Here is a 27,497-nt window from a genome sequence, read left to right as displayed (position 1 = left end):
CATGTTACAGTTATAAACTTTTGTTTTAAGGTCAAGCTAGTTTAAGGAGTTGTCACCTTCTGTGTACACAGGCATGTAGCTTATGATGTCATTGTTTTGGTATGCCACTAGTTGAGGTTATACATAAATATACATTCCTTGCTAGTATCCTACTATAAAAATAAGTATGGCGTCCGATGTTTTACTCCCACAACTAGTCGATCTTTCAATCGGCACTCCAGAGGTCGGTGCAGTAAATTTCAATGTCTTGCACAAACTTCTACATGCCATCGTTAAAACTATCAAAGTTTCTGAATTGGAGTTTGAAGTAGACAAAGCCTTTCCAGCTGAGAGCAAGTTAGCAGCTGGCAAACAGGATGTCGCGGGTAACACTGATGAAGTGGTGCCGCTGTCGCTCATAGCGAAAGTGTCAAGTCTGGAGAATGATTTGAAAGTCTTATACCCAAAGCTGCCGAATGCGAAGGAGATGAGCGCGCTTATAAAATCTGATCAGCCTATCGCAGACCTCTGGCATCTACTTGCGTTGACCAAAAGAATTGAAGCCAATGCGACTGGTATCCAAACCGTAAGTTGTAATTACTTAGGTTTGTCGATAGAAACTTAATTGAAAGTAAGCTTGCATCACAAAATAAGTTATGGTTTTGATTTTAAAGTATTTTTACGTATATTGTTATAGATAGTAGATTTTTGAAAGTCAATAAAGTATAACACTTCCTTTGGTACGCAATACTGCATGAACACGGCTGAGTTATTTTCGCAACCAAACTGAGACCTTGACCTCTGTTGTACTCATAGTTTTAATTGATCCATTGTTTTTACATAATATTTAATTTTTTCAACTTATCATCAATTGCTTGTACTCTGAACACTTACAGGTAGGCAACCCAACAGTATGTCTGAAATGTTATGTGGTCTGAGATGTATGTCTGAGATGTTATGTGGTCTGAGATGTATGTTTGAGATGTTATGTGCTCTGAGATGTATGACTGAGATGTTATGTGGTCTGAGATTGTTGTGTTGTCTGAGATGTATGTCTGAGATGTTATGTTGTCTGAGATGTATGTCTGAGATGCTATGTGGTCTGAGATATTATGTTGTCTGAGATGTTAAATTAGCTGTAGCTGCTTAAAGCAATGTGATTATGTGTGTATTTATTCCTGGTGCCTGGAACATGACACAAAAACATAATCTACTTTTAGCTTATCCGTTTTGTCATTTAACTACAGGCGATGGACCTTATCCAGGAGCTGTTTAACCAGCAAAAGACAATCACAACAAGCTTAGATAATCTTACAAAACAGGTAGGCTGAAAGAACCGTAACGATGAGTAACACCACGTTTACCGTTTCTAATTTGACCTTGAAATTTTGAAATGTTAGTTCAGTAAACTTACTACTTCTTGTTTTTCTGTTAGCGGTTCAGAAGCGATCTGCTGGTTATTATATCTACTAATCTAAAAGGAGTGTAAAGACTTTAGCTAAGCGCAAGGTTATGGATTAAAGCCACACTACTCGTTTTCAAGGTCATGGGTTTAAGGCTTGCCATTGGCTTGAATGGTATATATGTCAAGAAATCAGATCTGCCATTGCTCTGATGTAACATATACATGTGCATAATTGTATGGTTTTCCTACATGGTCATATTATTGCACTTAACCTGCGCTATTGCTACTCTATTATCAGTTTCTGGAAAGTTGTTAAATGTATTTACTTAGCTGTATTTAAAAATAACATTAATTTTCTGCAGGTCAAAAAGGCTGAGCTGCATTCTGCAGACTTGATAGAGTTGAAATCAGTATCATCAAAAGTCAAGCGAATAGAATCGGAGGTCGGCGACCTCGGTGTTGTCAAGGTAACCTGTCATAGATGTTCAGAATATAAAAAATACATTCTAACGCTTTTGTTTGTTTTGTCATTTTAGTTTTCAAAAACATCAGATAGGTTTAATTTATAAATATTTTATTATGTTTGAGACATTATGAAGATAGCTCATGCGCTTTTGATAATTCAAACAATATAGCTACCGAGTGAAAAAGTTTATTTGCTTTTATTGAGTGCTGTATTCAGTAGACGTCACCTGAATTGCTCTAATTCCATGTGTCGTTATAGCAAGATGGTGAAGATATATTGCAATAACAGAGTGCAACTTTAAAATTCTTTAGAAAGCTGAATGTTTATTCAGCTTTAACTGGTGTAGTCAGTGAGATGTCTCACAAATTCTGAGCCTTCTAGCTTCATAGTTAAAATATAATATGTATTTGAGTCAGTTGTTGTATTTATTTTTGTTTTTAGGTCATGACTGAAGTCAGTTTTTTGGTTAGATTTCTTTTAAGTTATTATGGCACTATCATTGTATTGTTTTTCTTCTTGATTATTGAGGATATGAGTTTAGCGCTGAGCACTCGTCTGCTTGAACCCTGATTTATAAAGCTGATATGAGTTACTAGTAATATTATTTCTTTGTACCTGTTATTTGTCGTCATTTACTGTATACATATTCAAAATGAACCAAATATCTGCTCGAGTCCTGAACTCTGCGCGTATTGCTCTTGTGACTCCAGATACCGAAATTGTTTGAGGAAAGACCAAGATAATGACTTTTGGAACCAGAGCGATTTCTGTTATATTACAAACACGGGGTCTTGTGGCAATTCTCTCACTTTTCTGATGATGCGTGAATCTATAAGCTTCTGCACAATGTTAGCTTTATTCAATACCATTTTAGAAATTTTTTGGGCAGAGTTATCCTTCTCTGGTGTCGACAACTCAAGTGACAGCTTCTGATGCTGTCTTACAGAGTGCCAAGCAGGTCAGCAAAATAACAACAAAAGTAGGCAAAAGTAGTAATGTTGATAGTGGCATACCGGCCAATCCTCAGCCTCGTCCTGAGTCTATTCCGAAACTCGGTGATATCATGGAAAAGCTGAGTCTCCTTCAGGTAGGATAACTCCCAAAAAATATTTTTATGTATTGAAGCAGGTAACCAGATGTAGAGGTTTGGTTTAGTATATAATTCCCTTTATTCTCTCATCTGTAAGATGTTCTAGATAGATACTCGCTATATTATATGTCCCAGTTTTGAAGTTTGGCGTATGCCATGAATGATTACCAAGCACTTGCACGTATTGGCTCGCATACCCGCAAAATGCTTTTCATATTTTATGTAAGAATATTTGAGGCAAGTTCCCAGTATATCGCCGTATGTCAGCTAAATCGTCAACTATGCGCACTGGGGGTCGATAGCATCGGCGAAGCAACAAGGATAGATCGGAAAAGTTTGACAGCTGCAAACTTTCCCGATACTTCGCCGAGCATCGACAACAGCCTGTACAATGTGAACAATTTTGGTGATGGAAAATAACGGACGCGTAGTCACAGACACCATGAGTTATTTATTTCTGTTTATGATAGTTGCTACGAGACTAGTATTTGATTCGAGCGTGCAAAAACAAAGAGGTTTCTTTGCGAAAAAGAAAAATGAAGACACTACGTCATGGAGTATTTCCTGATACAAACGCTGATGGGTATGTGATAGTGTGAACATTGTTATCATTGACAATCACTGAAGTATTGTGGCATCAACTCCGAGATACGGCGATATAGTGTGAACCAATCTTTAACCGATAATTAGCCGATAACCGATATGAATTCTTACAATGACAGTGCTTGTCGGCTAACCAATTAAAGAAAATAAGCCCAATTTATTAGTTTGTTCCTAATCTCAAAGATCCTTCTAAATAACTTTGTCTGTTTTTTGATCTCGAAACAATTGTAGCGTTATGGTGTAAGTTAGCATGATTGGTTGTTTGCTTTAGTTTATCTCTTCACTGTTTATATTTTATTTTTGAAAAGTGAGGCCATTCAAAAAATTTGAAAATGTGAGACAAGAACAAATTGTTATGAAAGCTCCATTTAAAATAGCAATATTTATATATTTACGCCATCAAACGGTGACGCCCTCGCTGTCAGTTTAATGTTTACGTTTCCAGATTTGTATGTTTATTTCTCACACCTTTCTCAATCTCCCTTTTTTTATTTTTCTCATTGCCTGCCCCTTTTTATCTTTCACCTTTTTCTTTCTCATAGTTGTGTCTCCGTTACCTTCTTCCTACCTTTTCCTTATTTGATTCTTATTCCTTTATTTCGTCCTTGTTCCTTTATCTATTTCTCACTGCTGCCTTGTTTTACCTCTCTACTTTCGTTAAAGGAATTGGATGTCTATTATATGCATGTATTACTGTACCTTGATGCGCCTGTTGCAGTGCTCTCAGTTGTGTATCTCGAATATACGCGTACAATTATATATACATTATATTGTACATGTATAATGTATATTTATATTGTATACGTATATAATATACATGTGTATTACATTAACTTTCTGGTCACCATCATGCAACACTTAGCAGTTGCTCGAGTATTTCTATTTACGTTATAGAATGAAGGCATTGTATTGTTTTCCATTATTTTAGTAACTGTAGGTTTAATGTTGTTCTAGAGTGCCATCGATGATGGAGCTATAGTGACTTGGCCAAGACTAGAAGATGCCCTAAATGGTACCCCATCATCATCACACTTGCAGACTATTCCAAATATACTATCTGCTACGGTAATTAGTAGATAGGCGACAACTTGAAACAGGTGTGACAGCTGTTGAGTTCATGCGTTTTGCAAAAATGTTTTGGAGGTAGACAAAAAATCTCCATGATCAAGTTCAATAAACTATATTGAATAATCTTGGCCGTGGAGCTATCTGTTTTGCCATGGAGTGTATGCTGTACCAATATGTAAATCTAGTCAAATATTTGTAGAAACCAAATAATATTAAAGGTAAACGATCTGGTGGCGCAGAGGGTATTGCGGAGGTTCTCAAAGCTCCATTAGTTGGACCAACTGATGACTGCCTAGATATGTTAGAGAAACTGGGTACCTCTCCGGGAAAAATTACAGAACTAACTGAACGAGTTCAACATCTTAGTGACTTGGTGTCTGACCAGGATGGCGCCAGTAGGTAGACAGTTGGCCACTAGGGCAAGTGATTTATCATGTTGTAGCCAACAAGGTTGTCATGATAGGAGAATGTAAGACGACTGTAAAATCATTACAATAATCATTTGGAAAGTTCGAGTAATGTTTCTTTTTTTAACAATATTTTACTAGTAAAACTTGTAGTTTGGTATGTAACAGGTAAATAATTGCTTTGGTCAAGTTTAATCACATTCATAGATTTTGGTTTTGATTTATGCATAGAGCTGCTTGCATATGACGTTAGGACATGCAGTTGGCTACGAAGCAAATTGCTCTTTCATTCATGTCATTTTGCCGCCATTTCTTTAGAATTGCTGTCTCCTATCATGAACTTATTTAGTGAGGCTTTTGGAATATGCTATCACTTTCAGCCACAAATGTAGTTTATAATGTATGTAGCTTCCTTCGTTCATTCAGCTGTGGTTGATTGTTGGTTCATCTTGTGCCAACTTCATGCATAAAGAAGGGAGAGAGAGAGAGAGAGAGAGGGAGAGGGAGAGAGGAGAGAGAGATGTCTGTTTAATTTACAGTTTGTCTCAAGATTTTTGCTTCATTTCTTTTACTCTCTCCTTAGCTATAAAATCGCAAATTATTATTTTCATTTTTATTCAGATAAGCTTTTTCATGCTTAAGTTACGGTATGTTATGATAGTTGTTCTTACATTGATAACATCGCATTATATTTGGACACTAGCTGAAGGCCCGGCGTTGCACTGGTAATAAAACAGCTTTTGCATAAAAAATTTATTTTCAATTGGACAAGTTTCTTTACCCAAAGAATTTGAGTAACTTAAGCTAGTTAATCTTACTACAATAAGAGTCGTTATTGTAACTTAGCCAGTGTTAAGAAAAAAGATTGCGTCACGCTTAAAAAGCGTGCTAGATGAAGCGTGAGAATTTTAACCAATCGGTATTGAAGATTGGCTTATGTAATAAGTATGATATGTACTATCATTCATCGCTATGGCTAGTCGGAGACGTAGTCTACTGGAAGAAATGTCTGCCATCACACTCGCAGGTTGTGAGTTCAAATCCAGTGTGAAGTTCCCTAAACCTTATCGCTGTAACTGGACAAATGACAGACACTGAGATTTCTATATAGCCTAACTAACATCAGATAAGCTATGTTTTGATGTCACTCTTTGTTGTGTGTCTATCTAGCTGTGCATATCAAATGCTTGCCTGTTTGGTTGATTTTCAGATTAACTATTAACTACTTCAGATTGTTAGACTTTGGAGTTTTATGTGAACATTGACCCACTTTCTAGATTTGACTGATGAAACCATCAAGGAACTGGAGCTCTTGCATCGAATAGCACCAGATCTTGCTGATATTGAGGGCTTGAAGTCGAAGGTAAAATAATCTTGTACAGCATACTGTTTGCATAGCTACTTCGAGTCTTTCCATCTGTTACTGTCAATGAGTTTTTTTAATAATTAGTAAATACTAGTTTGTGTTTGCTACCCTATCACTAGTAAAACTAACCAAAGAGCTTAATTTATACCATTTTGTTTGGTATTTAGTTGAATGACCTGGAAATACTCTTGTCTGACATTCCTGAGGCTCACGATGAGCATTTACCTGTACTAGGAGACAAGTCTCGTTTGAGTTTAGCCAACTTCGGACCGTCTCCTCGCTCAAGTCACACTCCTTTTTATCAATTTCATCCAAGTTCAAACACCTTGCTAGATAAAGTTGATGAACCTTTTGAAGACTTACCTCGAAGTAGCACAACTCCTTCAGCTTCTGCAAAAGCTTTCATAAGTCAAGCCGAATCTATCAATAAGTCGCAGGGTGGTTTGACCGACTCAAAGTTTAGAAACAGTATGAAAACACCAGAGGATTTATCGCAATCACCACACATGCCGAAACTTCCATTTGCAAAACAGAAAAATGCTGACAAAATTGATTCAGTTCAAGGTAATTCACCTATGTCTACTCAAAAATCAGATGACGCCATTGATAACCCTATCATTGGTGCACCAGAAGCCAAAGCATTCAGCTCTGGCAAACCAACTTTTGAAGATTCGCACTCAATACCCTCTGATTCTAAAGGAGCAGACAAGAAAAAAGAAAGTAACAAAGTACCAGACTCGGATGTGTCAATACCTCAGGCTTCCCTGGTTTCCGAGTCGCAAACACTCAGCTCAAGTCAACCAGATTCTAAAGTCTCACGCCCAGTAACTCTTGGATCCAAAGGAGTTGGTTCACATTCCATAGCTTTGGGCTCTAGAGCGGCAACTATAAAAGCAGAAGCTAACAAAGTACCTGGATCAAGCGCACCAAGATCGCGATCCTCTCGAGCATCTGACACGCAAATATTTGGCATTCATAAACCAGCTTCCCAAGAATCACGTACAATTTCTCTTGACTCTAAAGCTATGGATATAAAGACAGGAAAAAACAAAGTAGCTGTCTCAAAGGTGCCCAAACGTCAAGCCTCACTAGTATCTGACACACAGAAGCGTAATTCGCGGAAGGCTGTTTTTAAAGCCACTGGTGTGCGAGGGTCTCAATCTCGAGAACTCAATACTCGAAGATCTACTTCACTTGTTGCTTCCCATGCTGTTGACTCTATAACATTCGAGTCAGAGTCACAAAGTTCCTTATTGACAGATTCAGAAATTTATGCTGCACAAGATTTGGACGTTAATGGTCATTCAATTCTAGATAATAACCAAGTTATGAATAAAACTTCGACTTCAGGAAAAACATCAAGTGATCGAGTCAAGCGGGTTGACCAGCCAAAGGTTAAAACTCCAAGAACTTATTTTCAGAGAGCCTCAACTCCTACAAAAGATCTCACATCTCATTCCATTTTACCACAAATAGACAGTTTGGAGTCGGAAGTTATTGTGGCTCCTAATGACCAAACATTCTCTCAAAGCATTGAGAATGAAGAGGATGATGACGAAAAGATATTGCTTTTAGATGATGGGCAAGCTAGTCAGGCTCAACCGGAATATCTTTCACCTAAAATGCAGCATCGGAAGAAAGCAAGTAGTCTTCAGCCTTCATCTAAGCGGTTTACTGATACAAAAGCTGATTATCAGAGTAAGCAATCTGAGTTGCCGGCAGGAAGAAGTTCACCCCCTATACCTGACATCAAGAATAGGGCTGAACGAAAATCGCTGAAAGGCTATATCACCAAACCCACCAGTGCTTACAACAATCGTCAAAAAGCTTTCATGGATGATTGGACTTCTGAAGGTATTTGCTCCATAACTATTACTCACATTTACTTATAAAATATTTCGCTGTTTATAGCTTTTACAAGAGTTTTTGCATGTTATCCTGCTATTGTGTCTCTGACTTCTAATGTAGCTTTTTCATGTCAATCAGTTAAATAATTCCGCGTTAAGCTGTGTTATTAGTGAGATTTATATAATACTGATGCAAAGGGTTACAAAAAACGTTGAACATTGTGTATCCTGATGTAGAAAACCGCTTACAACAGGGTTCGCAAGTAGCAAGGCATATGCCTTTTTACGTGAAATGCTGTATATATTAAATAACTAAAAAAATTAATTAAATTTTCTGTCTGCGGTGTATTTATATTGGTTTGTCAAGTTTTATTGAAAGCTTACTTATAAAAATTGTACCAAATCATTATCGCTTGAAAAGATCACTGCATTTTCTGTTTGGCTAAATGGCAAGCTAAGTTGGGTTAGTAAGCTTAAATATCGGTAAACCCTCTTTTATTTTTGATAGATAACCTACTATTTCAGGAATGAAAAGTACAGCGGACATGGGGCAGCTTAACAGTTTACCCGATATGAGTGGCCGGTTCAACCGTACCCTAAGAGAAGTGGTTCAGAGAGATTACATGCCCGAGATCAAACGACTCCATCAGAGAATAAACAGGTTGGAGGATCGACCAGCTTATCAGATAGATGTTACTGACTCACGAAGAGGCTGTCAAGATAGCAAGGTGTTTGATATGCTGCAAAAACTTGACGCTCTACGAGATGAAACTGATCGGCGTGTCCGAGAAATGAACGATCAATTGCATAGTGTGCTTGAACAGGGGCCAATTGTGAGTAACGCTTGTGTGGATTCCTTTATAAAATTAGACGCAATCTGCTATAAATATGATCAAACCTTCACATACGAAGTTACTCTGTTCCAATACTTGCTAATGTTGAGAGTGTTCTATATTGGAGAGAATGTCTTTATATGAATACATTGCATTTTGTTTAAATTTAGCTGAATGCCTGGTGCTGCACGGGTATCAAAAATCGCTTTTAAACAGTGGCAGGTAAGGTAGTTACCAGCCACTTGCCATTAGCCTGGCACATTGCCAATGGATAATTTAAGTAAGCTTACTAATAAGAGCTAACTACGTGCTCTCACGATTGAGCACAGCATAAAATAACGCTACCGCCCTACATCACTTTTTGCCATCACATTGCATTAAAAGAGGGCGGTAGGGTATTTGCTCCCATATAACGACATATATCACCTAATGAATCCATCAAGCTCGTGTGTCTTACGGGTAAAGGATTGGACTGGCGAAGGGGAGTAATCAAATCTTCTGCGATACGAATTCTTTAATCCAAATTTATAAAAGCTATAGCTGGACAAACACAGACAAACTTTGAGAAACGTATATATAGATGTAAAAGACTATATGTTATGTTAAAATCTACATTTTCAAAGTGCTATTTTTCTGTTGCCTTAGTAATAATCAGTTTTTGGATCACTTTTTTTAACTAAAAATTGATCTCAGTTAATCTTTGGTCTGATTGCTGCAAACCTCTCATAAACATCCTATTTGCATTTGTGTTACACAGTTTCTGGAACTGGATATTGTTGTCGGTTTGGTGAGACTTGTTTGCATGTTTTTGGAGGTTGCGGCGATTAGACCTTTTAACAGGTAACATCAACCATATAATATGCTTTTGTGTCTTGGGGTGCATTTCTCATCGACATTATGCGTTAACAAGGTCTACCCTACACAAAAGTATGTGGGATTTTTTTTGCTTCCATTTCTAGGATGAAGAATCTATGCGAAGAACACAAATAGCACTAGGGGACCTGCAAGCACAGCTGCTCACAGTTCGCTCCCTCACTCTCCAACTTAAGTCTGAGAATGAACAGGCTGCCACTGTCATGAAGGTGAGCAGTAATTTGTGTTCTCTCAAGTTAATTATCTTTGATTTCTTTAATCTCAATCGTATTCCATGTCTTGAAAGTTTGTGAAGCATATTTTGCTTTTAAATTGATCTCCCTTGATGACCCTGGGAATTAAAAACGCAAAGATTGTTCCTATTCAACGTACTGATAAACGCTATCCTCCTCGCCGTTCAATCTCCATCAATGAACATATGTAATGAAGTAGTGAAGTAAGACTCTACCATGTGAAATATAACATCGAAAAAAAGTTATGGGTACAAAAATTGGACTCATTAATTCTTTCTGTTATGATTATGGTGATTATACTTTCTGTTTAGTGTTTAGTGCACAACGTTAATAGCTGATTAGCTAATGCTCAGCCTAACAAGAAGTTGTTATTCAGTTATTACTATTATAATTACTATTAGGCTTGCTCGTTCCTTGCACTGGGAGAGATTGTCATGATTAAGCAGTATATGAAGAATTATCCCTTGAAACGCAAAGGCTCCCCAGTGGTGTAGTGGTAACACACTTGCTTTTTAATCTGACACCCAAGGTTTGATTCCCATGCTAGCGTGGCTTTGGACAGGCGGCAGAAGGAACACTTTTATTATTATAGTAAATGCTATAATGCTGCTTCTATAAATAAATGCATATTTATCTCAGTTGTTATGGAAGTTTTATTTTAATTTTCTTTATGCTTTACCACAAACATTTAGCACTACTACTGCTTTACTATCACTACTACTGCTTTACTAGCACTACTACTGCTTTACTATCACTACTACTGCTTTACTAGCACTACTACTGCTTTACTAGCACTACTACTGCTTTACTAGCACTACTACTGCTTTACTAGCACTACTACTGCTTTACTAGCACTACTACTGCTTTACTATCACTACTACCGCTTTACTAGCACTACTACTGCTTTACTAGCACTACTACCGCTTTACTATCACTACTACTGTTTTACTAGCACTACTACCGCTTTACTAGCACTACTACCGCTTTACTAGCACTACTACCGCTTTACTAGCACTACTACTGCTTTACTATCACTACTACCGCTTTACTAGCACTACTACCGCTTTACTAGCACTACTACCGCTTTACTAGCACTACTACCGCTTTACCAGCACTGCTACCGCTTTACTATCACTACTACCGTTTTACTAGCACTGCTACCGCTTTACTAGCACTACTACTGCTTTACTAGCACTACTACTGCTTTACTAGCACTACTACTGCTCTACTAGCACTACTACTGCTTTGCTAGCACTACTACTGCTTTACTAGCATGACTATCGTTTTACTATCACTTGTGCTGTTTTGCTAGCGCTACTACTGTTTTACTAGCACTACTACTACTTTACTAGCACTACTACCGCTTTACTAGCACTATTACTGTTTTACTATCACTACTGCTGCTTCACTAGCACTACTACTACTTTACTGGCACTACTATTGGGACTTGAAGCGTTTTAATAGCTAAGATTTCAAGTTTTCCAGCTATATTTATCTCAACAGGACAAAGATATCATATCTGCTGCTGTGTGAGCAAGCACTTAATATGCTAGGCAAGTGGTAGGGAAGTAGGTAACTAAGAGTTTTTGATGGGAGGTTGGTTGTACAGATACTGATTGCCTGAGGTAACAAGTCAGACATGAATCAACAGTTTGTAAACAGTACAGCTAGTGTTTGAATTATACAGTCAATAAGTTAACTGTACAGTTGCTGTACAAACTGTACAGTATCTGTATGAACTGTACAGCTAGTGTATGAACGGTATAGCTAGTGTGGGAATAGTATTTGTAAATTTATTTGATATTTGATTTCAAGAGAAAATCATTCCTGTTAACAGGAGATGAAAAATGATTTTGTACGATTGGATGAAGCGAAGGTAGATAACCATACATTAGCTGCTGCGCTTGACCACAAGGCTGATTACGCAGACTTGGCCCACAAAGTAGACAAGGCAAAGCTTGAGAACATCACCTTTGACCTTCACAAGCTTATAGATGACCTTTTGGCAAAGCTAGCATCATTGGTAAATAATTTATTCTTGTTTTGCGAGAACCATGCCTTGTATTTTGCTTCAGTTCAAATCTAGAAGTATTAACTTTCGAGTATATGCATTATGCAGTATTGGAAGTTTTTTGGAGTTATCAGTTACTTTTTAGTAAACATGCAAAAAGGGCAATTTAAATGTATTCTGCGGAGTGTTTTACGTGTAGATATTTCAATACAACATTGAAAGATGCTTACAGACTTCTCTCAGGGATGCACAGTAATTAGAGCTGTACTTAACTTTGTTGTATTTCACATTTTCTATAATCTACGGTATATGTAAGTAAGTCTACCTGGCCATAGTTTAAATCTAGTTTTCCTTTGAAAAACAATTTTGCATTTTGGAGTTATCTTCTCTCGTAAGACATTAAATGCATGTTCAAATATTGCATGATCTAGCACATTTTTCTTCATGCAATTGTCTATGCTAGCTCAGCCATTTTTGCATTCTGTATTTCAGGCTTGGTTAGCTTTGTTTCTTGGAGGCACAGCTTAAATAGTCCAGCCAGTGTATTGCTTTACAATCAGTTGCACCCATCTTTGTCTGTGCTTACAACTGTGTGCGCTCATGTGTCTTTGCATATTCATATGCGACGTGCATATTCTAATATGTATGTTTCATGCTAACATTTGTGAGACACTGGTCTAAGCCTGGTTTGCTTAGCTAAATCAAATAATAATGATGTAGGAAGATGCTTGGAAAAAGGCTCATCAGAAACTTGAATCAGATATAGATGCAAAGATTAGCGAAGAGAATATGGCAAAGATAAAAGCTGCAATAGAGAAAAAAATGAAACGGCTGCATCGAAAAATTAAAGAGCAGCAGAGTTTGCTTTATCCAACTGCTGACGAGGCAGCAGGCTTAAGAAGGAGACTTCCTTTCAACTGTCTGTCATGTGACAAACCAGTGGCCGGTTACCAGTATTGGTAGGTTTTGTGAAAACCTAATTACTTCTCGGTAGCTGCAAGTAGCATGCCTACCTTGTCATTTTTTGAAACAGCAGTTATAGTACTCAGCTAGTAGTTGATAGTTATGGTATAAATAACTAACAGTAATTGTGGCTCTCTTGTTAGTAGTCGTACTTTAGTTAGTAGTTATGTCACTCCAGTTCGTAGTTATGTCACTCTTGCTCGTAGTTCTGGTGCTCCTGCTAGTAGTTAAGCATTTATGATGCTCTATGTATGAAGCATAACTTCATGCATAGAGTGGGATGTGAACTCAAAGTAAAACATGCTATTATTGATCGTGTCAGTCCCAGGTGTTGACATGTATCCCTTTGATCAATGTTGACTCAGTTTGCAAAGGCATTAAGAGCTAAAATCTAATTACCATGTTTAACCATGTGCTAACATGCAGTGCTCACATCACCGACACTGGCCCACTTAAAGAAGACAGAGTGATGGTCAACTGGTACTCCTTGAACTATGTGTATGATCTGCCATTTTAGAGGCATGGAAACGATATGACAAACTGTATAGCTACATAGTTAGTAGCTATATAGCTACTAACTATAGCTACCCACTAGCTATATAGCTAGTAGATATTTTCTAAATATATGCTCAGATTATGGCTATTTTTCCTACAAAATGGTTTAATGGTACAGTGCTCCGCATATCCGCTGTTTTGTAAAAGTATGTCCTTTAGACAAGGTGTAACATTATATTATAAATATTTGCTGGTTGTGTCTCATCAATTGCATACAAGTAATTTCAACACCATGAATGTACTGATGGTGTTGAAATAGCTAATGGTCTCTCTTAGCTAATGGCCAAGGGCTGACCTCAGAAAGATCAATATTTGCATAATATAATGCATAATCTAACTGAATGGATGTAAACCATCGCTGCTAAGCCTTATAAAGTATTCAATGTGATTGAAATTTTTTATAGACAATCAATGTTGATTTCAATATCATGTTGCTGAATAGCTGGCTGTTCGATCTGATGGCTTTTAGATTAAATAAAAAACTAAAGATTGTTAGTTTACCACAAGGCTGGACACCTTCAAGTGTGAAAATGTATAAAAAGTTGCTCGCACAGTCGATGATCTTAAAATGTATTTTGTATAAAGCAATTTTACTGGTAGAATGTTCATAGTGAACAAGCCTCATTGGAGAGATGTTTTACTGGTAGAATATTCATAGTGAACAAGCCACATTGGAGAGCTGTTTTACTGGTAGAATATTCATAGTGAACAAGCTACATTGGAGAGATGTTTTACTGGTAAAATATTCATAGTGAACAAGCCACATTGGAGAGATGTTTTACTGGTAGAATATTCATAGTGAACAAGCCTCATTGGAGAGATGTTTTACTGGTAGAATATTCATAGTGAACAAGCCACATTGGAGAGATGTTTTACTGGTAGAATATTCATAGTGAACAAGCCACATTGGAGAGATGTTTTACTGGTAGAATATTCATAGTGAACAAGCCACATTGGAGAGATGTTTTACTGGTAGAATATTCATAGTGAACAAGCCACATTGGAGAGATGTTTTACTGGTAGAATATTCATAGTGAACAAGCCACATTGGAGAGCTGTTTTACTGGTAGAATATTCATAGTGAACAAGCCACATTGGAGAGCTGTTTTTGGATATGCTCTTATGTGACAATTTCTTCAATCTCACAGATTTCCATGCGCATGTATCGCAATGACTAAAAGTACATACCCGGTAGTTATAGACACTGATATGCTGTACCCTGTCTATGTAAACATCCTTTTATCTAATCTCATTGCCGGGTACAGTCAGGCTTGTGCCTGTGATTGTCCCAACTGTGAAAATTTTCAAACATTTGCATAGGTTGCTGAACCTAAATTTCAGGAAATATTCAACTGTACATCTGAAGTATTTTTCAAATATATCATGCTTTAAATTTTCTAAAACATCACAGATTTTTAAGGCGAAGTAAATAAAAAAGTAAAAATTGAAAGGAAAATAAAAAATCCTTGAATATTAAAAATATTAAAACTAAATTTGTTTAAACATACTTTACCTACAGTAGTATAAATTAGAGCAAGTCACCACCTTCACCTCTAATACCTACAGTAGTATAAGTTAGAGCAAGTCACCACCTTCACCTCCAATACCTATAGTAGTATAAGTTAGAGCAAGTCACCACCTTCACCTCCAATACCTACAGTAGTATAAGTTAGAGCAAGTCACCACCTTCACCTCCAATACCTACAGTAGTATAAGTTAGAGCAAGTCACCACCTTCACCTCCAATACCTACAGTAGTATAAGTTAGAGCAAGTCACCACCTTCACCTCCAATACCTACAGTAGTATAAGTTAGAGCAAGTCACCACCTTCACCTCTAATACCTACAGTAGTATAAGTTAGAGCAAGTCACCACCTTCACCTCCAAGCATACCCATTGCTGAGCTCGCATTTTGTTTGCGTGTCTCCAGTGTAAAGAAACAATAAAAAACTTTTCTCCATGGTTATTACTTAATTATGTTGTTTTACATATAAAATAGTTTTCTTTATGGTTCTATATAATGCAACTGCTTTAATGGTATATGTAATCACCTACAGTATCTATTATGGTAGGTTATTGGGCTGTGGAACAAATTAAATGAATTACAATGTACATAGGTATATTTACTCTAACTTAAGACAGTTTTAATACAGCAATCAGATCTCATAACAGATTAACTCTGTAAGCTGAGGTCAGATTGTATCTACCGTCTGAGGAGCTAGCTATTCGGGACTAGATAAGTGATTTGATATATCGCGCACCGCTGAATGTCAAGGTCGCAGGGCATCCAATCATCTATAATGGTATCATATTAGTAATTTGATTTCATCACCTTTAATTGACCATGTAATAAGTTATTACACCAACCAATTTCCTTTTCAATTCTTTCAGCATAGGTGACAACCTTTCTTTGAACAAGATTGGGCCACACGCTTTGAAGTATTCGCAATCTGACTTGGACCAGCTGGAGGCCCTGAGTCCAAGGTCTGTCATACTCCATCAGTTTATCATATCCATTTGTGCATCTAATTGGCTGTATTACTTGACTGGAAAGTATGTTAGTGCTGGTGACTAGGCCTAGCGATAAGAGACTTCTAGAGGCACCTTGACTATTCTCTTACATATGGTGGCTGTTTATACATGGTCTGGGTGTTTGTAATGTTCTGGTACGGAATCCTGTGCTGCATTCCATTCAAAAAAGTTCTAGTACAGATTAACTAACTAGCCGCTGTTTGAATTTATGGATTATAATGCGATCATTTATGTTAATAAATCTCACTGTGTCATCGCGTGTCCGACTGTTACTCTGTGGAAATGCAATGCATTTCCGCAATTTTTGGCCAATTTTATCCAAAGTTTACAAGCATATGTTCCATACATATGCTCCATACATACGCTCCATACATACGTTCCATACATACGCTCCATACATACGCTCCATACATACGCTCTATACATACGCTCCATACATACGCTCCATACATACGCTCCATACATACGCTCCATACATACGCTCCATACATACGTTCCATACATACGCTTCATACATACGCTCCATACATACGCTCCATACATACGCTCCATACATATGCTCCACGGCATCCTCCAGATCACTAAAAATAGTTGGTTTTAAAACTCTGTCTGGTTCGTAGGAACAATCCTCTCAAACACCCACCTGCAGGCTTTTTGATTTAAAATGAAAGAAGTCCAGGACATCTCCAGATTTCATGCTAGTTGAGAATAATTGGCCATGGTTTTGTTTACGAAAGATAATTTCAAAGATTGTACATAGATGAACATTGCCAAACAGTCCTTGAATTTTTTGCTAAATGACTGTTATGTGTTAAAATGCTTGCCAACTTGCGAACTATTAGATCACATTGAGGCTTGCGTTTGCTTCCTCATTTCTTACATAATGACTCGCTTGTGCCAATGTTTCATTGACTACGGTAGCACTAAGGTCAGGGAAGGGCTAACCATGAGAAATCTCATCATATCAAATGGTTTGATAATTAATCTTCTTTTCCAGAGAATCATGTGATCGTATCAGTTTGTCTCACTTGGGAAAAAAGAATTTGAAGGCATATGTTGTTCATCTTTGCAAAGAACAGCAGCCGAAAGTCTTCATAACTCGCTCCAAGACAAGGTAGGCAGATATGTGATTTGAGGGTTTCCTCAAATGCTTAAATACTCAGTTTCTGCATCTGTGGGGAACAGTGTCCATACCTTCAGTGTCCACATCTATGAGAATTAGTGTCTGTACTTACAGTGTTCACACGTATAAGGAATAGTCAATACACCATCAGTGTGCACACATATGGGAAATAATGTCCATACCTACAGTTCCTGCACATATGAGAGATTTCATCCGCATCTGCTCTGTCCATGCGTATAAAAATTCCTTGTAACCAACTATGAATAGATAATTACAGTCTTCCATGAAAACGTGATAAAAAATTGCTACTGATATGCAACTTCCTAAAGTGTATGTAAATTAACTTGCCACTGTGAAGTAATACCTGAACTCTAACAGTAAATTAGTACAATGCTAGGTAATACATAATACAATAACAAGAGATCAGTGCAAGTTGTACTTGTCTGCACCTGGCAAGGGTTGAACAATACAGTGAACCAATCCAGTGAAGTCTTTACAAAGCCAAATTGTTTCAAGCATTTTTTTCGTGTATTAAAACCGCCATATGTTGGAGCATATATAACTATAGGAATACAATTGGAATTCGTTTACTTTGTTTAAAAGTCCAAAACTTATGGTTACTCTTTAATTATGCAGTGTTAAAACCAGTGCATTATATAGAAATATGAAAAAAACTAAATGTAACAAACTAAATTGTATATAAAAAATGAAAGTAACAAAATACTATTCAATAAAATAATATATATTAGATTTGTTTTAAAGACACGAATGAAAGCATCAGCTCTACGCTGCCTAGGTTCAGAGGTGAAACTGGTGAAAGAGATATACAGCGTAACGTACCTCACTTTTATTATTTAGATATTTGTTATATTTCTTGTTCAACTTTCACCAGCCTTTTTACTTTTGCTCACAAAACTGAAGCTTCAAAAAACTTCAAACATCTTTCGTTGGAAACTTCTCCAGGGTAAAACTAAATATCTGCTGGAATGTTACATCGTACATGGTATGTTCGGCCATTGTAAGGAGAGGCTTGACTCTAATTCTTTAGCAATAAAACATTTCAAACTTCAAATTATGGTATGTTCTGCTTATCTGTTGATGGGGTAAAGCAGACATAAGGGATTGCGTGCTCGCTCACTTGTAAGTGCTGGTTCACACTATATCGTCATATGTTAGCCTTGTCCTCTCAGTGATTATTTGTCAACTCCATGCACCATAAACCAATGGCATCATCGAGAAAACGTGAATATGTCGAGAAAGTTTGCAGCTACTGAACTTTTCCAGTAGTTCATCGAACATCCATAACAGCCTGTGCAATGCGCACCACTTTGGCGACGGTGATTGGTGGTCCTGTATGCTTGATCTATATTTTCTTTCTTGCCAGTTACTGCGGGACTAGAATTTCATCATTTCCGTGATGGCATTGAATAATGAGAATGCTATACAGCGGACTATTCCCCGTATCAAATGCGGATAGGTTTGTGATAGTGTTAACAGTGTTATCACAGACGACCACCGAAGTATTGTGGGATTAACACTGACATATGGCGATCAAGTGTGAACCAGCCCTTTAGGGTCGATATAGACATGACAAATTATTATAACTGCTAAATACTTTTGAAATCCAGCTCATCTTAACATTCTTGTCATTGCCTAATTTATGAGCTGGTTGCGTATATTACAAGGAAACAATGATTCCTTCCACGTCCTCAATGCCGCTATCATCATGATTGTTCATGTATTTTCAGAATGACGACACCCGGCGTGGCGGATGCATACGCTAAACCACGAGCGTGCGGAGGAAAGCACACTGTAACTCAGAACAAACTGCAAGGTCAAATAGTGCAGCCAGGTCGAACTCAGTCACTCAAGTAGGTAGATACATTTCATCCTTCGCTAAGTCCATGTGACACGCAAGTAATTTTAAAGGCCATCAAATTATGCAGGTTAGAATGAATTTTCATGAACGCTTAAAGAGGTTTGGTAAGAAGAATGAATAGTTCACATGACTCCTCCCATTGACCATTATATGTAGTTATATAAGTTTTTAAGCGTCAGCTATAAGATAGCATCCTTTATCAGTTTATTCAGCAATACCTTTCTATTGTGTGAGAACAATGGCTTTGAACAAATCTAGCACCTGTAGGCAGGTTTTGATGCAGCGAAATTTCAATGTAGCTGGTTCACACCTATTTCATTAGCCCCTTTTCATGTCTAATGATTTTGGTAGTTTTCCGATCAAGATGGTATTAATCTAACAAGGGTATGTCATAGTGAGACGCCATATGGTCTATCACTAATACAGGATCTTGAATTCAAGAAGGCTGTAGAAATGAGCTAGTATTCTATGGCGATATTAGTTGGAGATAACCAGGATGAATAACTTCGATCTTTCGCACAAATCTACTGCCAACTTCATGGATTAGTAATCAGTATTTTTTGCATTTAATTCCTTTTATTGTGAACTAAAGGTCAAGAGCTTATAGCTTGTGAGCTAACTGCCACGAAAACAAGATGGTACACTGTTCTAAGTGTCATCTGCCGGTAACATTTTTCATCGTAAATGAGCATTTGTGTACGATCTTGCATCATAACTTCATAACTATGCATGCTACACTAGCTAGAGGGATTTCATTCATTTGCTATCACTTAATCTAGCATAGACAATGGAACCCTTCATAAGTTGAGCAAACATACTGTGCCATCTTATCATTTTCTCATTCAGAGATGTATTGGCTGCTGAGGAATTTGTGGCGGCTGGTGTGCTCAAGCAGGAAGAGCAGGTTATTAAGGGAGCAGACGGTAGAACATATCGAAGTCGTAATGATACGATAGAAGTTGACGGAGTGCTCACACAAGCTATACGCACCAACAAAGACCCCAGCCTGCCTATTGTCGAAGAGTTAAAACTGACTAATTCTTCAAGTCTGACAAAGGCAGTCTAAAGTACACATGCACTTATTTCTCATTTTTAACTCTGTACATACACCTCAATACAGGATGCATTAAGTTAATAAGTTACAGCATAAAATAATGTGTGAGTGATGGCGTATATAACCCTGTATATAACCTTTCAATGAGCTTGTTGTTGGCTAAAGATCATGTGACACAAATATGTCCTAATGCGCACCCTTCCAGATGTATTGCCTTCTTGTTTACTGTAGCACTCGGATTATAGATGCAAGTAGCCTTGTAGGTCAAGTAAATCATAGTATTACATGCATGTTTTTAGACATGGCAGAGCTAATTATGCCTTCAGCTAAGGATCTAGTAATTTCTATAGGCTTCAGTCTAGTCATCTATTTCTGTATAAACTAGAAAATCTCTTTGATGGAGACTCGTATCTACTCTCCCAAAATGAGTATAATGACAGAAAATAGCTTTCTATAATATCTGATGTTGTATAACAAATTGCTTTTTATCGTGAAGTGGCATCGTTCGCATATACAGGCGCGATGATGGATGCCTTTCTAGCAAGACTGCTAGAAGACAGCGTCTCTCCATCCTCGCCCTGGAAACTGTCCCTAGATACATATTTATCACCACTGATAAAATATTTAAAAAACTCGTATACAGACCACGATACTGCTGCAGCAGGCATTTGAAATAACATTCTAGCCTGAGCACCGCGAAAGAAACCACTCCAGCCCCGACATGATATCACAGTTTGTATAGCCTGTACAAGCCCACGATCCGCTGGCTTCCCTGAATGACAACAGATTTCTTGTGTGTTTAGCAATGTCTTGCAGACGTCAAAAGGGTTTGTAGCAAGAGCTGCTACGGAGCCGGCCATGCCTCCTGATATGATATGGCTAATAGGTTTGTATTCTCTGTCGTGGTTAAGAAGATTCTGCACCTGCTCATATATGCTGACGTGTACCGCATGGAAAGGTATGTTCATGGCGATCTGTGTAGTGTAGCTGCGATATAGCGCTCTCACTCCCTCATGCCTAACAATCTGTCTAGCGCAGTCCAAGCTGCTCTTATACGGGCTGTTATACATCTGCATTCGTTGTTTCACCACTGCAAGAACCAAAATAACGATTTTCCATGGCTCAGATTATTTAGGTAACACATTTACTACGTAATTCTCTGTACAGTTTTTAGTTGCAATGAGTTCACATAACTAAAACTGCTGAGTCACAATGGATAATGAAAAAGCTTGCGTACCACCTAATGGATGTGAGTCATGCTTCATAGAAACGTTCTAATGGCTTTGATTACAGCATTAGTAGGAATGGGATGCGAAATGGTTTAGAACATCTAGCCAATATTTGAGATGTGCTTACCGTCTGCTGGTACCATGAGTGTATCATGAAAGAGCGTCGCACAACCTCCAGCGGCCACTACGGAAGAAAGAGCAACAGTAATAACAGAAAAGATAGCAGATATAACAGTGTTTAGAGTGTAGCGTCCACATAAACAATCTATGATAAGTTATGGAAAAACAGATCACAAGAGATAAGAAAATTTTTAGTGTTGCAACTGGATTTCCATGACCATATTAAGGGGATGAGAGCAAATGACAAATCCAGTCATGAGAAGAAAGGTACATTTGGGAATGCAGAGAGGACTTGTGCTGTTCATAAAATATTGAGCCATTGTCCTTAACTAAAATCATGTGAATCTTCTAAACGATGATTTTGCTAAAATGTATAATTGCAATATTAATGTGTTTGTCCATGTCACCAGATCAACCATTCTCGCTGTAACTGTTTATGCCTATCAAAATAACTGTGGCAGCCATGCTTGAGGTGTCCAGATCAGCAGCATGGATTGCAAGTCCTAAGATGTGTGCCTTTAATTTCATCTTTTTGTTTGCTTATTCATCTTGGTAATGCTATAATACATGTACTTTGTGCTGTCGATTAACTTATAAAATAAATGGTCACCCGAGATGCCTTCACACAATTTAGACCATTCTGAATAAATAAAATTATTTCATAAATAAGATGATTAATAATAAGTACTAAAAATATAAATTTATATTCACAGAAAGATTTTATTATGATGATCGTTACGAGCATCATAATAAAATCTTTATGAATGTCAAGGTCAAATAATGCTGTTTCTACCATCTCCAGTGTACTTTGCAGAGCGTGTCTTGCAAGGCTGAAGTTAACAATAGTGTTTTGCAACTTCACTTTCGGTGCGCTTCAGCCTCAAAGGATTTGGTATTCCAATAAAAATGTGGAAGATGTTGTGATAACACTATACTGTAAAAGTACATAAAGCCTGTGATAGTAATTCAACAGTTATCTAGTAACAGCATGACCAATCAACTTACTGGAAGCTACGGCTGTCGTTTGCTTCTTCTCAGACAATACAGATTTTATTTTTTCGTAACACGCAAAGTACATCGCGTGTGCTGGTCCAGCTCCTGCCATCACTGCGGGCATACCATGCCACGCCCTGCCATAGCCCTCTTTTATGGTGATACTTTTCATTGCTTGCGTTACACTACTGTAGTAGGCAGAGGTTTTTGGATTGAGAGCTTGCATTCGTGTCTACAAACAACGCACAATCTATTGATTCCTTCTTTATGTTCTGTTGATTGTGTATTCTCACATATCAGTCAGTCAGCCTTTTCAGCAATGCCAAGGAAAGAGCAAGAATTTGACCATCATAACACAGGTTTACCATCATGTTCAGCCCAACAACAAAATGCAGCAGTTGCTGTGCTAAAAGATAACAAAATCAATAAGCTTTGCGATTAGAGAGCCACACTAATTAAATCTAGTAAAAATACAGTCGACGCTCCTATAACATCAAGCTCCTATACACAAATTCCACATGATGTTAAGAATTTATGTAGTTTTTGCTTTGTATTACATAATAAATTCTAAATAATGTGAAGCATCAAATTGGTGCAAGTTCTCCAATTTGGTTTGAATAACGCGAGTCCCATGTTTAGCCTTAAAATATCATTTCTCTCTCCTGCCCTACTTGAGAGAGAAAGCAAAGTATAGGGGTATCTCTATTATGTATACTGGTAATCTATCAAGCCACGAGAGATCGTCAGGTGTACCGATAAAGCTAACAGAACGAGTAGCTGCAAAATTATTCAAAAGTACATGAAGGCAAATTGCGCAGGTGGTAGAATGTCAATCTCTCAATCTGAATGTCACGAATTAGTCTTGTTGAAATTACTATTTTACCCTAACCTCAAGCCCTGGCTTCGGAGTAAAGAATAAACAGATAGACACTGCTGTTACGATAGCAAATACATATTTTAGATTTACATTATTTTATACATATATACAGTATTTTTTAATGTTATTCTTTCCACCACAGATCTTGCTGTCTAGATAAAAAGTGAAAAAAATCGATTCATATCGACACTGAAGCTGTACACTCATCTTAACTTATTGTAAAATGACCGTGATCCTGAACCATAAACCGAGTTTATGGTTGTCCTATTTGAAGGGCTAAGGGGGCAGGGTTGGCACTATCTTGGAACCGATTAGGCAATTTACATGTATATTACAGTCTGTATAACGTCAAATTCTATAATGCAAACGTTCTTGGAACAGATTATATATATACGTTGTAGGAGCGTTGTACGTTATAGAAATTTTTAAAATAAGGTAATTTTATATACATACACTCAAGCGCATTCCATAGTTCACAGGACATCAACGAATGATGAGCAAACTAGCTAATTCAACATTATAAAAAAACAAATTCTAGCTACTGAACAACTAGTAAATATTTAAAAATCTTAAAATATAATTTCATGAAAGAAATCAGTAATCTCGAGTCATTAGAATGTTTATTAAACCAATGGATGCAGAACATGTCAACCAGAAAAATGCAAAGCTCAATTTTTTCTCCATAATTTAGCATGGGTGGGTTACCTTGAATAAGAGAATAACATGTAAATTATCTAAAATAAGAACAGCGACATTGCTAAGCACAACTACATTGTTATATTTCGGTTTACCAGCTTTTTAGTTCACAAGCAAACATAAATCGAAATCTTAGTAGCATTTGCAAAGCGGAAATTGCATATACATGTAATAGAAATGAGCCTGCCTATTTTCAATAAGATTGGCTAATGCATCAATCTATACAACAATACAAAATTTGAATTGTTTTATGGATACATGAAAGTAAGCAGAACTTATTGTGAAAATTCAACATTGCCAACTTCATGCTACTTGAAAATTTATGAGACAACAAAATGGTCTACTTTCTATTATCAGAACCGATAAATGGGAACGACATGCACTGCATTCTAGAACTTATCTGACCGAGTTTCAATGCCTATATATATACTATTATCTTTTCAAAAGATATGTTATAGATTTTATACTTCTGGGCAGTCGTAGGTTATGAGTTTATAGACTTCTAGATTAATAAAACCTCATTTCGAGGATACAACACAAAAATCCTTTGCATATAAACAAACAGACTATAGAGAGCGAGTGCAGCGGACAAAGCAAAAATTCAGCAATACATACCTTGACACAATCTATTGGATACATTATGCAATGTTCTGTGATTCCAGCCGTTGCACCAGCAATCATATGTGTGGAAGCAGGAAGGCTGTCTGGCAAGGCTTCATAGTCCACAACGTCTTGCGGCCCTCCCTCCATTATGAATCTAAGACTAAGTCTGAATCTTTAGAGAATATAGTCTATTTGATAATCATTATCACCCGGCGCTTCGCACGGTCTGGTCAGCCGATCAAATGTGATGGTCTTACACGAATCTGTTAAACAACCTGACGAGTATGTGTAAGAGCTAAAGCTGGCTTAACATCATAAATTCATCAATACAGCTACTTCCAACCAAACCATTGAAATATTGGCAAATATAATTTTTAACATTTTGTGTGATAAGCCGACAAGTTGTAATATTAAAAGATTACAGACCCTTAGAAGCTATTTCTATAAACAGTTATTTTCACTCAATATATTGAATGACATGTTAACTAAATCTTATAATTGAATACACCAAAAACAAGATATACAAAAATATGTTCAATTCAACATAAACCGAGACAGAAGCCAAATATTCGAATTCAAACACAACAAACCAATCAAATGTACAATTAGAGAGTCTTCAATGATATTCACGGAGAAAGTGCAACAGCATCAGTAGGTCTCACCATTACATGAAATGTTTAATGAGCCAGCTTTAAACTTATGATAACTATGTTTTATTTTAAAGGTATTTGACAAACAGTTGGCCTAACATTTTCATACCTAGTTACTATGTATGATCATTTTGTGAAAGCTACATACCAGATAAAATTGATCACTTGTTGACAGAATAAGTTCAAAGCTTGTCATTGAAAAATATGCTTGAATTTTTTTGCTGAAAAATCGAATCATATTTTTTAATAGTAGAGGTGATAATTTTCATGACATTTTTCACTCAACTGAATACGATTAAAATACATTTTTTTGTGAAGCTTGGCTAACCTTTCTGATGGGGAATATTATAAAATTTTAACCAACCAAGCCAGTTTATCTAGTGTACTAGTTCAAAAAGCTGGTAAAAAATTGCAATCTTTTTAGAGGTTCAGTAAAAATATAAAAATAGCTTGCACTTGTTCATGCATTACATAGAGGAGACATCTTAGGAAATGCATTATGTGATCGCAAGCTTAATGCTGTGATCTTTAGTAGACAAATAAAATGGACTGGTAAATCAATTATATGTGACAAATGTGCTACAATATTATATGTTTTTCCACTAGGAATAGGCTGTGTTAAGCTGTTAGAAGGGTATCTACTAGCGCACATATCACACTTGATTATTGTAGTAGACCGAGAAATCTGCAGGTTAGTTTTTGTCACAAATAGCAATAACACATGTAAAATTCAAAAAACAATTTAAAACACATTACTTATTACTTTATGATAGTGCTGCTGAGTAGGTGTTGGAAATGTACATAAGAAACGTACGTAAGAAACTCAAAACACTACTCAACTTTCACATTTTTTAGCCACAGTGACTGAAGTCAGTTATTTGTACTTTCAAACTGTTTCATCATGGCCTATCAAGCCTAAACACCCCTGCATATAATATATGTTGCTCTAAAACAGTTCCCTCCAAAGTAAAAATCTTATAACTAGATCGGAGTACTTAAATTGCTGCGAGGATTTTTTCTAAATGGATTCTTAAATTACATTAGATTAGGTATCCCATTTGGCCAAAGTGTAGGATTCATAAATACGTGAAGTTTCAAGCATAAAGGTTTCTTCAACATATGTTAAATATAAATCAACTAAATCAAATAAAAGATTAAAGCTAAAACATTATTAACAAAATAACTCTAACGCACACAATTACTCAGAAGAAAGGCGGACACAATCTATCAGTTTTAACGAATGTGCACAGTAGCTGAAAAAGACGTCTGAGCCTTATTAATACTATAAATTATCGAGTAATACAAAACTAATTATTCAAATTACAACTATACACTCATCACTAAATGGTTTAATTCAATTCTGGTTATGATGAACATGGGTAGAAAATAACTACCGTTCTGTTCAAGCTGCAAGTGATATAATTGCATGAACTTAAATTTAGCAAGCTTAGCTCATTCTGTCAACAATAAATGCTGAGCACACTTGTTTATGATATTTAATCCAAAATGAAGCTACGGAAATAATCGTGTTCAACAGTGAATTTTCCACAAAATTGCACTGCAGTCCAAAATTCGAAGGACCTGTTCAATGTCTTTACATTTTTAATGTAATACTAATCTTACTGCTGAGCAGTTAAGATAATTTCAAGAGCACTCGTTCTTTGCAGTTACGGACCGTTTAAATAAGTTTTATTCCTATCGAACATGTGCACTATCACAGTACGCTGTTTCTTATATATGAAATTACACAACCTATCGAAAGTTATAAAAACGTTACAGCTGATAAAAACCATAAAATAATGATACAGTATATAAACCATGATAAGTTGATAATGTTAAATTACCAAAATTGGCATGATAAACGCTAAATTTATATTGTGGCACTGCTTACGGTTAACGTCGAATAATGTCAAGTCCACACTCTAACTTTACGTAAAAACAATTACTTTTTCAACTTTAACATATGATCAACAAAAATCTGGGCAAATCGATACTACAAAAAACTATTCTTTGACTCGACCGGTTATATAACACGAATCCGAA

The 27,497-nt window shown here is 36.8% G+C and overlaps 3 protein-coding genes across 3 annotated transcripts in view; 2 read left to right on the top strand and 1 right to left on the bottom strand.

Annotated features, from left to right (window-relative positions):
* Positions 1 to 27,497, top strand: part of LOC137394300 (SLIT-ROBO Rho GTPase-activating protein 1-like) — a 207,335-nt gene that overhangs the window by 171,077 nt on the left and 8,761 nt on the right. The gene's annotated exons all lie outside the window — the stretch shown is intronic.
* LOC137388882 (titin homolog) lies at positions 167 to 20,298 on the top strand. The gene is made up of 16 exons (XM_068075366.1): positions 167 to 565; positions 1,227 to 1,301; positions 1,747 to 1,851; positions 2,797 to 2,937; positions 4,498 to 4,608; positions 4,811 to 5,006; positions 6,296 to 6,381; positions 6,552 to 8,238; positions 8,757 to 9,064; positions 10,024 to 10,146; positions 12,008 to 12,193; positions 12,902 to 13,140; positions 16,090 to 16,182; positions 17,228 to 17,344; positions 19,102 to 19,224; positions 20,079 to 20,298. Exons 1-16 carry the CDS (start codon positions 167 to 169, stop codon positions 20,296 to 20,298), a joined length of 4,209 nt encoding a protein of 1,402 aa, XP_067931467.1.
* Positions 20,623 to 27,497, bottom strand: LOC137385931 (mitoferrin-2-like). Its single transcript, XM_068072552.1, has 5 exons — positions 27,346 to 27,497; positions 24,817 to 25,067; positions 22,641 to 22,860; positions 21,643 to 21,699; positions 20,623 to 21,376 (listed from the first exon to the last, which is right to left on the bottom strand). Exons 2-5 carry the CDS (start codon positions 24,949 to 24,951, stop codon positions 20,772 to 20,774), a joined length of 1,017 nt encoding a protein of 338 aa, XP_067928653.1. The 5' UTR covers positions 24,952 to 25,067; positions 27,346 to 27,497; the 3' UTR covers positions 20,623 to 20,771.

This window comes from Watersipora subatra, chromosome 1 (assembly GCF_963576615.1).
Source record: "Watersipora subatra chromosome 1, tzWatSuba1.1, whole genome shotgun sequence".
Classification (NCBI taxonomy): Eukaryota; Metazoa; Bryozoa; class Gymnolaemata; order Cheilostomatida; family Watersiporidae; genus Watersipora; species Watersipora subatra.
The sequence above is the reverse complement of the archived record's forward strand: the minus strand, read 5'-3'. Positions and strand labels throughout refer to the sequence as shown.